This window comes from Acanthisitta chloris, unplaced genomic scaffold, assembly GCF_000695815.1.
Source record: "Acanthisitta chloris isolate BGI_N310 unplaced genomic scaffold, ASM69581v1 scaffold23237, whole genome shotgun sequence".
Lineage (NCBI taxonomy): Eukaryota > Metazoa > Chordata > Aves > Passeriformes > Acanthisittidae > Acanthisitta > Acanthisitta chloris.
Genome location: NW_008683537.1, coordinates 2,673 through 24,418, shown reverse-complemented (window position 1 = coordinate 24,418; position 21,746 = coordinate 2,673). Strand labels below are relative to the sequence as shown.

The 21,746-nt window shown below is 39.3% G+C and overlaps 1 protein-coding gene across 1 annotated transcript in view; it reads right to left on the bottom strand.

The window, feature by feature from the left end:
- FRMPD2 (FERM and PDZ domain containing 2) overlaps window positions 1-18,061 on the bottom strand; it is a gene marked incomplete at its 5' end in the record, with an annotated part of 36,315 nt that extends 18,254 nt beyond the window's left edge. The window contains 11 exon segments of the mRNA XM_009078986.1: window positions 1-106; window positions 859-1,033; window positions 1,706-1,777; window positions 2,069-2,117; window positions 6,804-6,888; window positions 8,782-8,913; window positions 11,301-11,427; window positions 12,292-12,477; window positions 13,681-13,746; window positions 14,705-14,862; window positions 17,906-18,061. The exon segment at window positions 1-106 is cut by the window's left edge and continues 45 nt beyond it. Of these exon segments, the coding sequence (XP_009077234.1) occupies window positions 1-106; window positions 859-1,033; window positions 1,706-1,777; window positions 2,069-2,117; window positions 6,804-6,888; window positions 8,782-8,913; window positions 11,301-11,427; window positions 12,292-12,477; window positions 13,681-13,746; window positions 14,705-14,862; window positions 17,906-18,061 (1,312 nt within the window).
- Between the last annotated feature and the right edge of the window lie 3,685 nt (window positions 18,062-21,746).

Here is a 21,746-nt window from a genome sequence, read left to right as displayed (position 1 = left end):
AGTGTGAAATTAATGATGGAGGTTTTCTTCTTGGGTTGGTCATTCCAGCCATCTGGGGCCACTTTGTAGAGTTTGGTCTCCTCATCCAAAAAGTAGAATTCTTTACCTGAAATGACAATTTTGGATTCTGTGATAAGTCTGGATATACTTCAGCAGTTCAAAGTTCTACTTTCTTCACACAGTGCATCACTAACTAGCAGTAAAATATAAAATGGATCATGGATGTCAGTTGAGATTTACTTCTCTGTGTCATGGCTTGGCTTATTGCTTCTTTGATGGAGAATTTAGGATACCAGCATGTAATTTAGGATTGCAATTGTAAAATGCTGATTAGTATGGTATCTATGGAATCACTCAAGAATTTATGGGGTTTGCATTCTGCTCACCATTCAGGTTCTGCACCCCATTGCAATCCTCATGCCTTACACACAAGGTATGCTTCTTCCTAGTGTCTCAGCTGTGCTTGCCACCAGAAATGGGCTAGGGAGACGTAGATCTTGTAGCTGACACAGCTGAACCTGTACTCCAAATTATGTCTAGGAACTAAGACAGCTTTCCTCAGTACAGTGCTTACTGGAATTTCTGCTGGATCTACATGGTTTGGTGTTATTCCAGTGACAGGCTAGGATGCAGCCTTTTCTTCCTGGGAATATCAGCCAGTAACATGTTGCATTACTGTGCTGATGCATGCTTTACATCAGTGCAGTGCAGTTTAAACGAATGTACCTTACCTTTCCGTAAGTTTTGCATCGACTTTCATCTGAGGATCTTAAAGCATCTGACTGGAATTTATTAGCAAAGTGACTACAGAGGCACTTAGGGGGAGAGCTGTTACTGTAGTGAGCTGTGTCTCATTACCTTTCAGGTAAGCCAAGCCAAAGTAGAAATGTTCCACCAAGTTTGCATATGCCACCACAGTGTTGAAAACATCTCTTGCCTTGGTCTTGATGTCACATTGCACCTCAAGGCACTGCCCATTGAGTAGAATCACATTGAGGTCCCTTTGGGACAAATAGGATTTCCCTTTTTTAGTCTAAGAACATGCAACAAGAATGAAGAATGAGTGCCAAGTACAAGCAATGCAAGTTCCACAGCATTTTATTACTGAGGCCTCCTAGTCTCCTGTCTCTACATAACCTGATGGAATTGGTCATGACACTATGCTATTCCCTGCCTCCCTTCTCATAAATTAATATCACAAACATTTCCAATTTTAAGACAAAACACAGAATTCCAACAAAACAGTTGAGCATACTCAGACTCTACAGTGACCAGGGTTATTCCAGATTTGGGGGTAATTCCACATTCTCTTTGCCCTCATTTTTACTGCTGTATACTGTCAGGTTTTTACCTTATTTTAATGAAAAGTAAAGGATGTGCCTAAAAGCTGGAGAAGTCCTGAACATTGGCACTAGATGTCACTTTGCATATTTGCTGTATAGTCTTTATCTCAAAAGTCTTTGGCTACAGTGAGCGTTCTTAGCTGAGAAGGATAAATTAAGCTATTTTTATACCAACAGAAATAACTAAATAGCACTGAGAATTAAATGACCTCCTTTCAAGTCTCAATACCTCAAAGGAACCCTAACTTGTTTTGTGAGGAAGACATGGCAAGAATATTGTGTTGGGGCTCAGATGCAACTTACAAAGAGCCCCAACTAAAAGGACACTAGATTGGATCTAAATTCTTAATGTTCATACTTACCACAATTGATCCAGGCAGCTGTAAGGTCACTGGTGGTTCACTAGACAAAATAATAAATTCTGGACCTGAAAACTGTAAGGAAGCAATTTAGAAATTTAGTAAATATATCCTTAATGTAATGAAGATCCCAAACACAATGACCAATGAAACCCATTTCTGTTGATCTGTATGCTGGAGATAATTGACTTCAGTGTCTAGTAAGGTGCAAATGCTGATTGAAGACTTCTCTCTGTTTGGCATCTCTCTTGTGTGGACACTCTGGGGTCTAAGTAGGGGTAAGGTCATGCTGAAGCCTTTTCCTCTGTAAAGGCACTTAACCAAGATCCACTTCCTTTGCAAGGCACCTATATTCATGAAACTTACAAAACTTAATTTCTTCTGAGACCTTGTCCCATTTGTTTCCCAAGTTACTCTGAGGACAGACACAGACACATAAACACATACACACCACTGTGATTTCATAATCCTAGCCCATAGGAAGCAGACTGAAATGCAGAGCTGCTTTTTTCCCTGTAATGAAGGTTGACTGATAGTTCTTACTAATAGACATTATTTTCTTTTGTTTTAACTTCAACAGACTTTAAGAGCAGAAGATGTTTTCTTCTTGCTGATCATCCATCTCAAGTAATTTCTCTTACTGGGTTTTCTCCAGATTCATCTGTGCTTTTAGACTCCTGAGGCAGACAGAAATAACTAAATGTCTGCAAGTGATTTGAATCCTTCCAGGCATTCTCCCTGACTTAATAACTTGATGCATTTTAAAAAAATTAGGGTTTGTTTCATAATAATAGTATTGTTCTGCCAACAGACAATGCAGTTTTATATCACACTAAAGGGGGACTAGAACTTTGTTGTAACAATTGCTGAACTCCTGAGAAACTCAATCATGATCCCAGCAGAAATCATATTAATAATCATATTAATAACATTTTAAACCAATTTTATATGTAAAAAGATAATTTTCCAAATTGTCTGACTGAAGCTCTTTACCAAATATCTGCCGCTAGTCAGTGTTGAGCTTCTGAACTGGGAACAGGTGAAAGGGCTCATCAGCCTGAATATTGTCCCTTTTACTTCCACAACAGAAAGCTCCGTAGGCAGGATCATTGTGGAGTTTTCTGTGATTCAGTTATTTCTGGAATTTTGTGATCCAACTGCCAAAGAAACATATCCTTCCCATTAAATAGACTCCTACAACAAATTGGCAACTAGCAATGGACACTTAGATGAACTATTGGTTTGGCACACTCACTGCTAGCCTATGCTTTCTGTCCAGACATAAACCATAAAAAAAACTTTAGTCCCTTGAGCACTGTTGATCTGCAAATGTTTGGGTTCAGTGTCTCTGTAAATTTTGTTACTGCTCTGAAGCTCCTGTCAAAGTGGTTGGTGAAAACAGTCCATATAGTGTTTGCTGCTTGCAGAAATGACACACGTAGGCCAGAGAGGGTTCAATTACCAGCTTTTGCAGGGTTTCTATGGACAAGAGCTTTCACTGCCTTCAGTTCTGAGATATCACAACTGGTTCAAGCCTAATTTGGAGTCTGTCAATTTAGAATACTCATCTATTGAGATGAATCAATAGCTAACATGCATGTCACTGTCAAACAACAATTGGACAAGAGGTTTCTCTTCAGTGATATTTACATTTTGAAGTCAGTTTATGTTTTTCAACATTCACCTTTTCCTTCCTGTGGAACAAACATTTCTGTGATGCAGCAGCTGCTGCATAGTCCTTTGTAGACACAGAGAAAGTGGAACCTAAACTTAGCAGGTTCTGTCGGCTGTTCTTCTGAGTTCCACCAGGGATTTCTTCTACAGCACTGACTGACCTTCAAAGAAAATGCCATAATGAGCAATATATATAGCATGCAATCACAGCAACACCAACTTGAGGACAAAGAACTTAAAGTATATTGACTAGGAGAATATTATGAAGTCCAGGGCAATGTCAGTTACAAGTTCTTAAATGTTTCTTTACAGAAAAACAAAAATACTGTGAAATAATATTACTGATGCCTTTTATAAATAAATTAAACTCTGCCTTAATTCACTAACAGTCTTTTCTTTTTTTTCGTTTGGTGAGCCAGACCTAGCTGGTTTGAGTCTAGCGAAGTCAACAGGCAAAGAATTTAGCCCCATGCCTTTCTTGCAACTCCATAGGATGAAGTAAATTCCTAATTTCATATTTTATCAAGAAAAAAGCCTCAGAAAACCTTAACATTTGTTGTTACATTATTCAGAATCTTCCAGGAATGGGAATCACATTATTTGAATACTAATTCGTTAGAATAAATTAATGTCTTAGGGAACCAAGGGAATTTTCAGTTAATTAAGAAAAAGATATGTGAAATCTCAGATCAGAAAGCTGTCTTTGTACTATAGTTTTAACCCATAAAGTAATAGTGTTTTCCATGTGAGCAGACACATGTATGCATAGAATAAACTTAAAATATAACATGTATTGTTGTCAATGAGGAAAGAATGATTATGTGGTATAGAAGGAAAGGTTATGCTGAGGTGGATTTTTGTTAACTGTATTTTTTAAGAAAGTCACACAGAAACTCTTTCTCTATCCAAAGTTTTATCCATTTCTTTTACTTGTTACAGAGTTGCTTCAGTAAATTATTCAAGGAGTTTCAAAAAGCTCTTAACCAATTTACTGTAGTAGTTGCTCATCTCTTCTGCCTAGTGTCCAGTGAGAGGGAATGTGGGAATAGTTCAAAGCTACATTGGGTGGGATTCAGACATGATACTAGGAAGCATTTCTTTACTTAGTGGGTGGTCAAACACTGGAATAGGCTTCCTAGAGAGGGGGTTGTTGCCTCAAGCCCATCAGTGTTTAAGAGGCATTTGGACATACCCTTAATAACTAACTTTTGGTCAGCCCTGAAGTGGTCAGGCAGTGAGACAAGATGATTATTGCAGGTCTCTTCCAACTGAACTATTCTGTGTTTAAACTATCCTAGTTTAAATTCCTCTACCTGTAAAGATATCTAGATATTTTTGTTTCTATCAATGTTGATAGAAATGTTGATCATAAAGATCAACATTTACCTAAGAAAAATTACTAAAAATTGCATGAAATTACTTTTGTGAGTTCAAAAATACTATGAGCTCAAAGCCCAAGATTCTATATTAGGAAGGCATTCTTCTCCTGTGGAAAACATTTCCTGTTATTAACCCTGTGAATTGAGAGATGCCAGATTTGACAGCTGTGTCTTCTTTGTATACGGGACAGAGCCCGGCATATACTTACAAGCTTAACTTTGTGAGATGTAAATTGTGTCAGCTGGACTGCGTATAGAAGTGAGCATGATGATATTAGTAAGCTTTATAGATAGTAAACCCATCATTAAGTTTTGTGTTGTCCTCCTACATGGGAAACTGGTGTTTTCCAAACTAGTTATTTCAACTCCACTGCTGCCATGGTCCTTGCAATAGGATGGTGGCCTTGGTAGAAATTCAATTGCAGGTGCTTACAACCAAAAGTGGGGCTTATAGTCCTTGAAGTTCTATTGGGAAACAGCTTGCTGGAAATTTGGAGAAGCAAGTTAATCTTTCAGCAGAGGAAGGAAACTTACTCTTGCCAGCATCATTTTAGATCGAGGATATCAAGATCATACCTGAGTTGTCCATCAGGGGCATGGCAATTGCTCCAAAATACTCAGTAAATAAATCCTCTGTTACTGATATAGCTGTCAGGTGTATGATCCATATATAGATGTTTGTATACATACACATATATATGTGTGTGTGTAGTTAGACAGGTAGACAGAGACTTCATTCTTCACAAAAGCAGCAACTATCCTGCAAGCTTCCTGTAGTTCTTTCTTGTTGCAGTTTTAGTGGTATACTGGGATATCTCCTATTGCCCAGATTATCATGGCTGATTTGTCAGGAAGTTCAAACTGTTTACTTGGGATACATTTAATTAGGAGTTGATCTAAATGGGGCATTTCCTGTGGGCCTGAATTACTCATGTCATGGTTAAAAGAAGAAACTCTTGTTTAACTGGGTCAAGAACTCAATTTAAATGGGATGTCTGTAGGGATTATATGGTGCTTAACTATGGGATTCTGGTCTTTGTGGTGCCTAGAGGCTAACAGTACTTACATCTCTTCTTCATTTGGAAACAGCCATGGTTATAGCTGCACTATGCTAACACCCAGTCTAGAAAGCTCTTGTTGGTAGCAGTGATGTTTCTGTGGCTTTTGAAAAGGAGTTAGTATCAGTCGTACAATTCTGTTTTCTTTGTCAGTGTCTATAGGGCTGCTGTACATGCCATGGCTGAAATGAGGCTAATCCTCATGACAGGACAGAAGTCTTTACTGCTTATGTCCCTGGGTTACCTATAACTCTTCAGTGAAGTGGCAGCACAAGGCTGGATATGGCCGACAAAAGTGAGAAAAATCAGTCTAAGAGCTGAGATGGAAATGCAAATGATCCACTGAAAATTATGGATCATATACATGGTCTGTCATAGCCACTCTAGAACACGTAAGGCTTCTGCTGATGTGACAGCAAGGCAAGACTGCATCCAAAATCTGAATGCAGACAGACAAGGACTCTGCCAGAATGTCTTGCCAGGGAAAGGGATAACTGTTCATACCTTTTCAAAAGGTTTTTCCATTCAGAGAATCATATAATCATTAAGGTTAGAAAATACCTCCAAGATCATTAAGTCCAACTTTCCACAGTCCATGTGGAGCTGCTTCCCAGTTGTTTCAGTCATAGAGGACTATTGCTGCTCGACTGCCCAATTCTGATGGAGACACAGCTAGGGGCAGCTGCTCTGGGAGGCCTGTGGCATCTGACAGGACACAGTGGTAAAGAGTAAAGATGGAAATCTTGAATGTGCTTGTTTTGTATGGATTGTTCAAGGCCCAAGTTCCATTTCACTCGAGTATTTGGACTGTTCCACTCAGAGCAAAATCAAGTCCAGATGCACTTCAATTCTACATAAATAGTATCTATTATCAAAATAGGCTCAGACAGCGTTTCAGGCATTTTCTGATAATGGCATTGCCACACTAGTCATCTGCTTCACTTGGTTACAATACACCTTCCATCCTGTAGGAATATGAATTGAGATTACCTGTTTATGAAGAGTTTGTAGCTGCTTTGTGTCCTTGACCCACTAAGGGTGGGGTCGCACGACCTGTGTGTCTCTGGAACTCTCCCTGAAATAAATACAGGAAATTTCACAATCAAAGCAATTGTAGCAGCACTTGGCATCAGGTGTTGGGACAATTACAGCAAGGAAGAAATTTAGACTGGCTACTTCCTCTCTTGCCTTCACTTGGACATGATAAATACCTATTTAATAAGGTTAAGTGAATCCTACACCATCATTATCCCCAGTTCCCCAGTTATTGTGACTTCCTCTTCATAGCCCTTCATGTGAATGTAATTTGGAAAATAGCTATGTAGGTACAATGGATGTCATTTCCATCTCTGTGGAGGTAATTTGTGAAACAGCTTTTTCTCTGTAGAAATTCCGTCCAATTTTTGTTCTTCTATTTCCAGGCATAAAATTGGGCGGAAAAAGCCATGAAACCTTTCTGGCTTAATCAGAGCAGAATATAAAATCACTGAAATGAAAATGTTTGTAAATATTCCACTGGTTATTTGCTACATTAAATATATTGTGAATGTTTTTACATCATAAAAATCTGGTGGGGGTACAGGATGGTTTGTGAGTGCTTAGCAAATAAGATTTGTATTGTTTTTCACCTTCCATCATCTCTGCTGCTACAGAAAGGATCAGTGTTGCTTTGTGCAAATACACGAAGGCTGAAATTGAGAGGCAGAACCAGAAAGGGATTTGCAAGTGGTAGTTCTATGAACGTTCTTGTAGCAGCAGAGATGTTTAAAATCCTTTAGGAAAGGGTGGGAAGGTTAAATTTTATTTGCCTTGGATCATTTCATTGATCTTATTTGAAGAACTGCATATCAAAATATTACATAGGCAGAATGACAGAGGTGATGAGCTATGTGGAAGCAATTGCTCGGGTCAGCTTTTTCTCTGGATAAAACACCCATGTACTACACCCTAAGTGAAACCTCACTCTGAATTCCAACATGAAAATGTGACATCAAATTCTAGTGTACCAACCAACCAACCAACTGCAGTTTTAAAAAGCAGAAAATCCAAAGTCATGTTGCTAAAATAAGCATAAACATGGGGGTTTGTTCAAGCTGCAGATGGTAGTGACAAAATGTGAGATCTGGGACAAGCTAGTTATGAAAGTTAAGATACAGTTCTGTGTTCTGAAACTACTAGCTTTTTAATAAGAAAACCTTGTAAAACTCTCTGCTTACACTACAGTTTTCAAATAATTATATAGATAAACTTTGACAATCATATAAAATTCCCCTTAATTTTTCTGTATCAGCAGTTATGGCAGTGGGACAGCTTGGCTCATTTCAGTGGCCAGACTGCCATGCTTTGATCACAAATCCAGTACATTCCTGATGTTAAATTACCAACTGGCCCTCAAAGAAGTTGATCCTGTAGATTATTATTTTATTGCATGTTAAATGAGCTTCTGAAGTCCAGCCTTGATAGAGATATTGATCTCCCTTGATAATGGTGCTCTACTGCATGGTAATATTTCTTTTCATAGAAGAATGCATTTTTAAAATGTATTATCTCATGAAAGAATGTCTGTGGCAAACAAGCTCTCACAGTCTGTGTTTGCTCACGTATTTTCAGAATCTTGCCTTACAAAATCCTGAATATGAGCAGCTACCAATGCTTCAGTGGAGACTGAGACATGCACAAAGTCACTGGAATGAGCCTTTGTCAAGTTTATGACCAAATGTTTTTTTAAAGGGCTTACAAAACAGGCTCCCAAGTTTACCTTCACTGTGTGTCACATAGGGAGCAGCTGCAGTCTTGGGTTTTTATTGCTGCTGATATTGATTGCAATTCTGGAGCTTCAGGAAAGTGCCTTCCAGGAGGAGAGTACCGACAGCAGTTGTATGACTAACCTCACTTTTCTCATACTTGGAGCTAAGGGCTTAGGGCTGAGAAGCTATGACATGGTAGGTTTTGTTCAGAAAAGTCTTACCTTTCCTTTGTCCTCGGTTAGACAGTGTCAAAGATGCACTTTCAGAAATACTATTAGAGTCACTATAGTCCACAGAGAGTTGTCTGTAGTCTTCTGCTGACTGACTATAATTCATTAATCTGGACCCTTTGTCTGGAAACGGAAAGGAAATATGGTGAATCACACACTGTAATTATAAATCACTGTACTTGCATGATGATGTAAATAACATTTGGCTTGACTGATTTTTATATAGTCCACGTGTCTGTCTTCTAACTCTGACTTCTATTCCTTTAGGACTGAGGAAAGTTTGGTAAATTCATTCTATTATTTTCATAATATTATTCTGACCAAAAATAGTTCTCACAGTTCTCCTCCATCATTCCAAATAAAACAAATATAATACATTACTTCTATTCTACTTGTTTAAATGAAAGGTTACAAAGTACAGGTAACCTGAAAAGTTCTCATTCCATATAGTCTGAGGCCCAAAACATTCAGCTATAAAGTATTCTTTCTGTGTGCAGGATGAACAATGCCCAGACACAATTCGCTACCAGAGTCAGATGCAGAAATTTCATTATGAGGTCATCCTAAGTCAGTAGGAAGTATACATTCCTTTTGTACACTGACTTGACTTTGGTTGCTTTGTCTCTTGTCCTTTTACACAGTCTCTGAAGGTGGTAATTTTTAATTAAAAAACAAAAAATGTAATGGAATGCTGCCTTGAAAAGTGTGGCTCACACATTATCAATGTAATCTGCATCCTAGTTCACTGAAGTTCTTCAGCAAGTGTAAGCCACATGATCTGAATCTCTGGAAAACATGGAGATCACACCAGATATGTAATAACTAGAATCAGTGTAATGAAAATGCCAGGAATTTGTGACTAACAAGGTATCAGAAAAGGGACAATCCCTTTTGGCAGCAACAGAATTTCTACCAGCTTATGCAAGTGTGAATTTATAAGCTCAGTTTCTGAGTAAGTGAACCAATATGGTTTGAACCATAGAATCATGGTTGGGGTTGTAATGGACCTTATAGACCATCTAGTCCCAACCCCCTTCCATGGGCAGGGACACCTCCCCACTAGACCAGGTTGCTCAAGGCTTAATCCAACCTGGCTTCGAACACTGCCAAGGTTAGGACATCCATTACCTCCCTGGGCAACCTCACAGTAAGAAACTGTTTCCTAGTATCTATCCTAAATTTCCCCTCCTTCAATTTGTACCCATTTCCCCTTGTCCTGTCACTGCAGCTCCTGACAAAGTCCCTCTCTGGCTCCTTTGTAGCCCCTTCAGATACTGGCAGGTTGCTATGAGGTCTCCATGCAACCTTCACCTCTCCAGGCTGAACTGCCCCAACTTCAGGCTCAACAGCCCCAACTTCCTCAGCCTGTCTTCATAGGAGAGATACTTCAATCCTCTTATCAACTTTGTGTCCCTCCTCTGGACTTGTTCCAACAATTCCATGTCCTTACATTGAAGGCATCAGAACTGCACACAGTTTTCCAGGTGGGTCTCATGAGAGCAGAGTAGAGGGGGAGAATCACCACCCTCGATGTGCTGCCACACTCCTTTGGATGCAGCCCAGGATTTGATTGTCTTTCTGGGCTGCAAGCACATACTATTTGAGGGTTGGTTTGTCTGTATGTTTTCAACAGAATCTCCTTTCCTTATAACCAATAATACCTAATAGAAATGTTCCACATATATTAAAGTGTGTGTTTGATTCTAGCTGATTTAATGGGACATGTGTAATTTGCTGAATAGGAATTGGATTGCTTATATGCCTATAATGTTGAGCATATCAAATAATAGCCTGCATAGCTTGGGCCAACATTCCCCTTGCTCCAGAATCAGAGATCTTTGTCGAAGTGAACAGTACAATATAGAAGCTAGCAAAAAGGATACAGTTAGAGAATTAGTCTGAGGGATAATAAAATCTCAGTCTTAGTCAAATGAAATACAAATTTGGTATATACTTGTTTATTTATATTGTAAGCAGGATTTGGCCATGTCTCAAATTCACTCCAGCATTTCATGTGTGAATTTATAAAACATCTGTTGGAAAGAAAAACTAAAACCAAAAAGAAACCACAAATCTTTGCTTGAGTAATCAAACAGGAAGGATGAATATATATTCCTTAATGGCAATAGGATAATGTCACAGAATCCCACCTTCAAAAATACACTGGAGTATACAAAGTACAAAAGCAGTTTTGAAAGTAGAGGGGTTTTATCTGCACAGGTTTTATGCAAAGTGCTTTAAGAGTTGAATCTGTGCAAGCTGATTTGTTATCATTGCTTCACAGCCCTGAGACTACTGTCCTTTGTGGAAATAAGGAAAAGAAATCTCACTGACTTGCCTCAGAGTTTTTCCATTATGAAGTAATTTATATGTAAAGCAATAAACATCCTATCCAACACTACATGCAGTCACTACAGCATGAAATTAAACAACTCATCTAGCTTGGGAAAGACTCAGAAAAGGCTGGCTGTATCCTTATTATGCAGTTCAGATTATAAGTCTTTCTTTACCTTGGTGAAAATTCATCTGGGAGGACAGTGGTGAGGTGTCCGATATTTTCTCATGCAGCCTTTTCCTTATCACATGACTCCTGTTCAGCTGAGCAGCTGTGTTGTCCTCAGAGACTATCTGCTCTACCTGGAACACAGTCATATTGCAAGTCAATGTTGTATGATATATGGACTTCAGACTCTCACAGTAAAGTGATCTTTGCCCTCTGGCTGTCAGAGGCTGCTGATTTGCTTGGTATTAGCAACTTCATCTTCTCAGATTAACACAAAGCAGTACTGAGTGTTGATGGCTTCACACTCTCATGCTAGCTGCGTTGAAGAGGGGACACTCCCTCTAGCAGTGGTAGAGTAATAAAGACTGCAAGGGAAAACATCATCTTGGAATATTAATGAATACTGGTTGAAAACAGAAAACAAAACTATGGTGTGTTTTCTTCCATTGTCATTCAGCTCCCTAACAAAAAGTGTTTCTTGGTATTTCAAATCTTGAAAAAGACTCAGGTGCTCACTTATTAAAGACTTCATGTAGTCAGGCTTGATTGCACAGAAAATGTTCAGTTGCACTCAAGGACAATGAATTAATTTCTCAATATGATGTAAATGTGATTTCTTTGAATTTCACAAAGTCTAAAACCAGAGTGACAATGGAGAAATCTTTTCTCTTGTATAAAGTCCATCCCTTTGGCCAATATGAAGTCTCTGTAAAAGTTATGATTGCTTCAATATTAACCAAAGAAATTAAGATACTATAAGTGCAAAAGCTGGATTTGTGTCACTTCCCAGGAGTGTAGAAGTGGTGTGAGAGGCTTCATTGCTTCATTTACTTGTACACATGCCCGCTCAATTTCCTGCTTAGATGTCTAGCACCAAATCTCATTTCCCTAATCCAGGCAACATTAATTTCAAGCAATTATTCACCTGTATCCCATGTTGCTGCTCAACTCTCTTACCAAAGAAAAGGAGATGATAAGAGTATGAGAGTAGCACCTACCTCACTGACACTTCCCACTGCAAACTGGACCATTCTCTTTATGTAGACATTTGCTGGTATGGAAGCAGTTTCTTTCTGATGTGCCTCACATGCTTCCAGGATTGATTCAGGAGAAAGTCTTTTATGTGGCAGATCTTCACATAGAGTCAGCAAGAGCGTGTGTAGTTGATCACTGAGCTGGAGGGACTGAGTCAAAATGAAGGTACTGTTAAATGACATCTCCCAGGGGACTGAAATCCTGGGTAAACTGGGACCAAAAATTTCTGTAAGCTTTTTAGTCTGGGTGAGAAATGGACACTGAATTCTTATAGACTTTGGGAAAATTCCAGACAGGCAGCACAACAGCACTAAATGGAGCCTCAAATGGGATCCAGGATAGCCTTGGAGGGAACTGACATCTCCAAGAAGGGTCATTGGCCCAATTAGGGATTCTTGCTGACAGACAATTTAGTTTGCTCCACAGCTTTGCTAATTAGGCTGTGAATCAAAGATTCCTTCAAGTAAGACATGGTAGCATTAGCTTCAAAAAGGTGAGGAGTTATACCAGCCAAAACTGTTGTCATAGAGACCAAACGCTTAAATTTTAGGTCCATTTAGCTTATACAGCCTTTTCTCTTAGTCCTTGTATACCCATGAAAGGGAGCTTAAATCTACTGAAAGCTTGTGCCTTCCAAATCAAGAACATGCAACCAAAAGCATTGACATATAAATGAAGCAAAACATGTGCTACAAGTCTTTAAAGGGATTCTGGGGAAACAAGAAATGCATAATTTCAACTAGCAGAGATACTGGTAGAATTTGCTCAGAAACAAGGAGAGTTATTTGGTTTTATTCCTGCATTCCATTTTTGGAAAAGCACATAAATGTGCACAGCACCACAATCAAGCCAACATGATGGTTTTCTTTTAGCACTTCCTATCTTAGAATCATAGAATCATTTGGGTTGGAAAATATATTTAATATCGAGTCCAACCATAAACGCAGCACTGCCAAGTCCACCACTAGATCATGTCCCTAAGTGCCACATCTACACATCTTTTAAATACCTCCAGGCATGGTGACTCAACCACTTCCCTGGGTAGTTTGTTCCTTATTGTCTTGAAATAAATAATCTTCACTCTTGAAATCAAGGTACAAGTCATTTTTAGTGGGAACAATTATGGTTTTTGAAGAAAAAAAATGGGAAAAGGAAAGATGAGGTCTAACTAAATTCCTGATTTGGGTGAACTGGTGTTGTTGGTAAAGCCTGGGCTTTGACACAAACTTTTCAATTCTTTCTAGTGGTCCAAAATATAAAGCACCTCTTACTGACACTTCAGATTCTGCCTCTCAATCTCTGAACCTTCCAATATACAACAGAATAAAAGAAAACAAAAATGTGTTACTGGCCTGGTTTGGAGGAACCTGGTAATCTGCTGACCAGTAGAGAGTCATTCCCAAGGAATACACCAACATCTGCCAGAACAGAAAAGGAAACCCTGTGTGAAGTCAATATTAAGCACAGAAAAGCCTCATACTAGAGGCACCACCTTTTTGTGTCTTTGGTCACAGAATGACAGAAGTCAAACAGGTAATTTTTTGTTAAAGTAGACTAAACTTATCTAAAAGCACAATAGTGACTCTTGGCTTTGAACTAGGTAGCAGCATGCAATTCAGCTTGAGGGGCTGAGCCAGGCAGCCCTCTATCCAGTGATGCCATGAGTAGGAAAACAAATTTGAACTCTCTTCTTAATTCTGAAGCTCTCCCATTGCTGATTAAAGCTATCCCCTACCTGTGGGACTGAGTAGTAGTCATATCCAGGGAAAGAATTACTGGACTAAGGGCTGCCTATTCCACAGCTTCATGTTTCTGCCTAGCATCTAAGTGATCAGTTATGTGGGAGTTTGCAAAGACTGTGTTCCACCTGAGGGAAGTATGCACTGATGTGATCCAAGTGGTATTTAAAACTTTTAGGTACCCGAGTGTTGTATCTTACTGTCTTGCCAAAGAGACTCATTTGTCAGAGAGAAAAAAAATTAAATTGTTAACAAAGCTGAACATATTTCTGACTTCCTGGGAGTGCTTCCACTCTCTGTTTTTGCAGATACTGCTGTCCTGCTGCTTCTGGGATTACAATTGCCATATCTGGTTAAACACCATGTTCAGAGAAATATTCCTTTTTTCTGTGGGACTTTGCAAATGCTATATTTCTGCAGACTTTGAGGAATGACGTTCAAAATTTATTTTGATGCTGACATGCATGCTAATCCAATGGCAAGATGCAAGACACATGCAAATCTTTATAACTGGAGCCTAATTTGATTAGTTTTATTAGAAATGGAGTTTGACAGTAGGTACCTGATATGCTACATTAAAACCCATAAGATTGTCTTCATGAGGTACTGTCAAGATTTATTTTGTAATATAGCTCACCTTTGTTAGTCCAAAGCGCTGGTTTTTACTTTGTCTGTGGAGCAATTCTGGTGGACTGAAAGGGACAGCTTCTGCCTGAGATGCATTGTTTTGGAAGGACAAATTTCCTTCAGCAGACAGCAGTACTGACCATGGGCAAATCACACAGATGGCAGAGTCTGAAAAATGTTGAAGTAGATAATGGAGATCTTAGTGTTGAATTCACTGCACTCAAAAAATTATATTGCTGGCATCTCACCTGCATAGCCAAACGCATCACTGAAGTTTCCTGGAGATGTACCCAGAATACCCTTCCTGACTGTAAACCTCATTAACCCTGACCCACACACTGACTTCCCAGACTGACCTCAGACCTGCCTTGTCACTGTGGCCTTACCTGGTGATCACTGGGTTTTCTGACCCTGGTTGTCCACACCAGACTTGATCGTGACTCAGTTTCCCAGCTTGACCTCTGACCTGCCTTCTTATCAGATACTTGTATGATGTTTGGATTCTCAGTTGTCAACCTCAAACCTGCCCTACTCACCTTCTCTGCATACTGTGGGATAGGCCCTGGCTGGCACAGCCCCTGCCCTGACACCCTTGTGAATGCTTAGGTCTGGACTCCTTCCTAAGAAACATCTTGCCCTCTCTCTTCCCTGAAAAATTTCTGTTTGAAAGTGTCTCAATAATAGACTGGATTCTTTTTTTAAAGGTGTGAATACACAAAAAATGTCACTGCACAGATCTGCTGAGGTTGTTCTGAGTGGTCTGAAGCAGGAGTGGCAGCTTGAGGATATGCAGTCTGCTGCAGACACTGCACTTGCCTACATACATTAAGTGGATTTGACCAAAAACATCCAAGGGATTCATTGAAACACTCATTAAAAAACAAAGATAACCAACATCTAAGGTCAATTTGTTTACTCTAGAAAGAGTAAAAGGTGCATTAACTATGGCAATATTTACATATAGGATTCACAGAATCACAGAATAATCGGAGTGGGAAGGGACTCACGAGGACCATCTAGTCCAACTCCTGGCCCTGCACAGAATGACACCATGTGCCTGAGAGCATTGTTCAAACACCTCTTGAACTCTGTCAAGCTTGGGGCTGTGACCATTGCCCTGGGGAGCTGTTTCAGTGCCCAAACACCCTGTGGGTGAAGAACCATTTTCTAATATCCAGCCTAAACCTCCCCTGATACAACTTCAGACCATTCCCTTGGGTCCTGTCACTGGTTGTCAGAGAGGAGGTCAGTGCAGCCCCTGCACTTCCTTCCATGAGGAAGTTGTATACAGTGATGATTCCTGGAAATATAGGTAATTTAAAAACTGCTGAACCACTCTCTTCAGTCTAGGACGTGAGAAAAGAGACCGTTCAGACCTCCACAGAAGTGCTCAGAAAAATGCCCTAAATGCTTTGGTATTTTAGTATTATATATTAAAAAATGGCAACTTAGTTCTTATGCATGGTGACCTTTACATCGGGAAAACTGATAGTAAAAATAGGCAGAATGTTAAGCTGGGAACTCATACACACCTAAGAGATTTGTATAGCCAGAGGATCCAGAGATTCAAGACTTTTGGACCACTGGTATTTAGAACAATTGTGGTATTTACTTCTTTAGAAAATTTAAAACCTTAAAATCATCATCTAGCCTTCTCTTTTGCTTCTTCCCCATTTTCTGTAGGACTGTATGCAAATACAAGGAGCACATTCTGAGAAGCTTGTCTGTTTTGGAAAGAGATACCCAGCTTGTACTTCAGCCTCAATGAAGATTACCTGGCTTTCTGCAATGTTGGTCAGCCAATGAGTGAGCATCCCTGCCTAACCAGTCAGTGCCCAAGTACACTGGAAGCATATTGGAAGCACATCGCTTGCTATAGCAAGTGGTGCTGACCATCAGGAGGTCTGGCAGGATTTATTACATCAAGCACAGTGCAGCACAAATGTGGCAGCACTAGTCCTGAGAAGAGGCTGATTCCAGAAACAATATAGCTGTAATTAAGAGATGTGGAGTCAGAGATATGCCTTAGCCAACTGGGATGAGGCTATGCAGACGCAGTCAACCTTCCCTGCCCTCCAAGAAACTGGAGCACTAGGGATTCAGCTTCAGAATGACTCCAGCTTGGCATCACTTATTGATTTGAGCCCTCTGAAGACATGTTTTAGCAGCCTTACACTTGACCTGTAGACCTGCCTAGTTCTACATCCCTATTTCCTCCTGTTTTAGTCTTCATCAGATCGTAACACCCTAAATTTATCAGGTGTAGCACAGGGAACATAGGCTGATTATCTCTGGTTTGTTTTGTTTTGTTAAATCAGTGATCAGAAGAGCATAGTGTCAGCTTAGTGTCTGGCAGTTAGTAAGCTGTGATGGACCTGAGCTGAACCTATCCAGGTGGGTATCTCTGTACTCCACTCCTTTGCACATTCCTGGTGCCTGTCTTGTCTGGGCTAGTCTATCCTCTTGTTACATCAGATAATAGAGAACTGATCATATAGTCACCCTATGCAGTATTCCAGTTCATTAAAAACTAGTTGGTAATGAATGTTCACCCCTTCATCTATAGAAGAAGTTACACATCACTTGTGTTCTGTATTTTGTATTTTTATTCTACATGATCATGAGGGAAGAACACATCTCATCCATTCTCCCCTCAAAAGGAATATCCATTCACATAAACAGTCCTCAGAATGTGACAGGTTGCTCAGCTGTGCTCTCTTGTACAGCTGGCCTGCTTGGCAAGCATTCATCATCATGATAAATCACATTATTATCACCAAGGATAAAAGTCTCTTACTAGCTGGATAGGGAGCCATGTGTATTGCCTGTCCTCCTCTATCAGTACGTGAAGGACATGATCCTAGCTGGCTTGCACTGCACTTTCTCTGGGTGTATGTTATTCAGACTTTAGGAAGGACTCTTCTGCCTGTGTATAGCTGTACTTAGATTAATTACTACTGGACATTTAATTTTGACAAAAAAAAAAAAGCCAAAACTGTGTGAAGATCTCTTATGTAGACAGAGCAGTCTGCACGTAATCCCAGCAGTGCTGAATAATTTCCCTTTTTTATTACCAATAAGCTGTTATTGCCATTAGTGGGTTTTGTCTCAAAAAAAGCCCACAAACAAACAAACAAATTCAAAAGAACTGAAACAACTCAATAACTAATTTCCAACAGCAAGTAGTGTAAGAAGATACTTTTCACCTCACCTTTGTGAAGATCCTCCAGAAGCTGCATTGTGGACAGGTACAAGAGTGCCCATATCTCTTCTTCCTCCAAAGGGCTTCCTTTAGCCCACAGGACCTCGGCCAGTGTCACACAGGAACTGCTCATGCCTGCTGCAGTAGATACCAGGGTTTGGAACACTGAAGTAGATTGAATTGCTCAAAACAAGCCATACAGACCACAACTGTACCCTTCTCTCATAGTAAGAAATGTTTTGTGAACCACCCTGCTTTTTTGTTCAGAAAATGTAGATATTGTTCCTCCCTGTCTTAATCTGAGTAAGAGTAAATAAAGGGGACTGAACTGACTTCCTGTAATTTTTTTGAGCCCTTTCACTCATCATTTGAAACTAGTCACAACATTCTGTGGAGCAAATAGTTTTTACTCAGGAGATCCTTCATTAATATGTGCTGTTCAGATTTTGTGAGTGGTTATTTGAATGGCAGGGAATTGATTTTGCTGCTTAATTGGGTGCTCTTGTCTATAAAAACATGACAGAATTAATCTAAGAGAAAAATAATGGCAAAGCAAAAGATATGTACTGTAACATGAAAAGTTTATAAATGGTCCAACAGAGCAATTGAGTTTCGCTCATTGCTCAGCAGATTGATCAGCAAGAGCTTGTAGAATTATTGAATTCACCGATGAGAGATTTTCTTGCTCAGATATTTGAGACTCAGCACTTGCAGTTCATCCATTCCAATATACGTATAAACTTGCTTTGTTTCACTAAACCAAATTAAAAGATGATTCTCCCTCTGAGTTGAACACTAGTTTACAGGCTCCCAGCACACTGTCTGATCTGACTGGTGCATAAGACCTGGTGTACCGCGGAAGAATGTGGATTCACACACTCTCCCTGTTTTGTCTCAGTTACAATGCAGCATCAGATCATTTAGAGAAAGGTATCCTGTAGTGAATCATAATTTCATGTCTTACCTATTGGAAAAGAATTTTCCTAATCCCAGCCAACTAGAAACTGACTTGTGACTTGAAGTACCAAGGCTGCTTTTCCTTCTAATGTTTTATTATGCTAAATATTGCCAAAGGAGGTTTTGCATAAATGGGCCTGGTTTTTCCATTTAACCACTTTTATGTTTCTGTAATTTACTAATCTAGACAGAGCTGCTTTAGGTCTACACATCGGTAAGGAAAACTGAATGCAAGCTTCACATTTCCTAGAAATTTGTGAACAGCTTTTGCTGTTACTCTCCTGTAACAGTGAGCTTCACTGGTGCGTTTTATGCTGTGTAAATAGGGGCATAATGAGAAAAGCTGCAAGTGATCCATATACTGCTTTGAGGTTTTGGTATTTTCTGTAGACCAGCAAGCAAGGACACTATAGCCTGGGATGTCATTGTCTCATATGGGATTATAAACATCACTGTAAAATGAGTTCTCTTACAGCCTGAAAACAGATCTTTCCTCCTAACAATTTCTTCACTCTCTGTACACAGTTCACTTACTGCTACCGTTTGCTCTCTGCCTGCAGTAGAATTGAGTGTGTCTTACAGCTGATTTCTTTGCCAGCTTCCCATTCATTATGGTGTCTTCAAGAGGTCACTGCAATGTTCTGCAGGACAAACTTGTTGCTGATTAATAGACTACTCAGACTTTGCTTCATGGGGTCTTGTCCTGGCTCACTACCTTCCAAACAAGGAATCACAACATGGGAAGAATGATCCCTTGCTGCAATCACTGCAGGATTATAGAACAACCTAGTGACATTTTAAACAGAACCAGAGTCCTAATTTTAGTCTCTGTAGCTTCAAAGGGCAGTAAAGCTTCTTACAAACCTAACCTTAATTAGAAGAGACAGACAAATCTTCTTAATCTAAACCATCACCGTTTCTCTTAATAATAAATTACTGTGATAGCATTTCACTTAACCCTGTGGTACTGGGACTAAGCAATCGATTCACGTCCCCAGAGCTAGAATCTGTGTGGCTGCTCCATGTAGGCAATCCACCAGATTGCATTTAGTGCTGTTTCATTTGAGGCTGTGCTGGGGGAAGAAGCACTGGATTCACTGTTTTAGAAAGAAGTGCTCATATCAAGTGATTTTGGTGCTAATATTTCTAACGAGCTTAAGTTACTCAACAAGCAACTACCCAAAGCACAGGTGTTACAGATATACAGCACCAAAGTGAAATCAGCAGTTACACCAGAGATGCTTAACTTTCAGAGTGAACTTTTTTTCTAAGAGTAAAAGTAATGTGTCAAATCTATGCTAAGTATGAATCCAATGAATTCTGCTACCAATGGTGTGCAAACTTCTTCCAAACATTATTAGATTGTATGACCATGGTAATCAAAATCTCTTTAAAGTGTAATAAATTATTGCTTTAAAATAATGTAGAGTTAAATTGTGCTATTTTAAAAGCAAATAGGCAATTTATTTTTAAACACACTCAGAATGCCCTATAGTTTTGGGTTGCATTTTTGATTTCTGATTTTCAAGACCAACATGATCTGACATTTGACAAAAATCTGTGTGAGTGCCTGGGATAAAAAAGACATCTCATTTCCCTTTATAGCCAGGTTACACTATGTATATTATATGAGAGTAAAAGTGATGGAAAGCTATTGTTATCATTGTAGCTCTGCCCATTCATGTTCCCTCAGTTTAATAAAAGCTGTGATCCAGAACCAAACAATTCTGACCTTCAAACAAGCTATCACCGATAAGGCAAAGCAGACAAATTAGGAGGCAAGGAGAAAGTTAACAACAACCTTGCAAAAAGGGACTTCATTGTTTGCAGTAACACTGTACATCAGGAAATGATAGTAGATCTGGTTCAGCCTGCAGGGAAAAATTAGAGCAGCAGAATGCAATCACCCACTTTGGAGTTTGGCCAGGATATAGAGGTTAATGTTTTGTGACTGGAAAAAGTAGCAAAGGGCTTCTAGTACTAGCTTATCCTTTGAGGTAAAAGACTGATTCTGCTGATTCCTATGGAAGAAGGTAGCTCCATCCAAATTGGCCTAAATATCCTCTCCTTTCTAATCTTTACCACACACTTATTCATTATGTGGACTGTCTCAAGTCAATAGATTTTCCCCTACTCTTCTTGTATAGATAATAAAGGTGCATTGAGGTAAGGCTAAGCCATCATTTTGCCATCAACATCCACTTAGTTATCACATTTCTTTCTAAATTATTTTATTCAATTTTGGTACATGTTGTTTTATCATATGTGAAAGTTTTCATCCAGTCACTGAATGCTAGAGTTAAATAAAGAAATTGAATTTATCATAAAAGTCAATGAACTACATCTTTGCATCTGAACTTGATATTTAATAACAATCATGCATTAGTAATTTCATATGCCAGGGTCACTTTATGTGCAATTTGGCTTTATTAGATTTGGCAGTCTGACTTAGTAAAATGAAAAGGAGCAACTTGGCTTTTGTGAATCTGCAGCTTTAGTTTTGCTGTTTTGTTCACTGTATAAAGACAAAAGAGCTAAAAACTCTTACTTTTGTAGGAAAACTGACCTTCCCTTATCAAACACAGTAATGTGCATTAAATATCCTCAAGAGGAATGGGTCGTCTGCATTCCTGACTAAATGTTAGCCCTTTCCATGCAAACATATTAGAGGGAATTTACTGGGGACTTGGTTCAGCTGTAGAATCAGTTTTATGGCATGAAAGTCTTAATCTAGATGATGCTGAAAACACAGATGAAAGGAGATCATAGAACACATTGGTGAACAACCTGATGAGGAAGGAGAAATCACATCTAGGTTTTGAAAATATGGAGTCAAGTTTGTTTCTGGTCTGCCTCTAAAGGAATGAAGCAAGAACAGATTTGCCCCATCTGG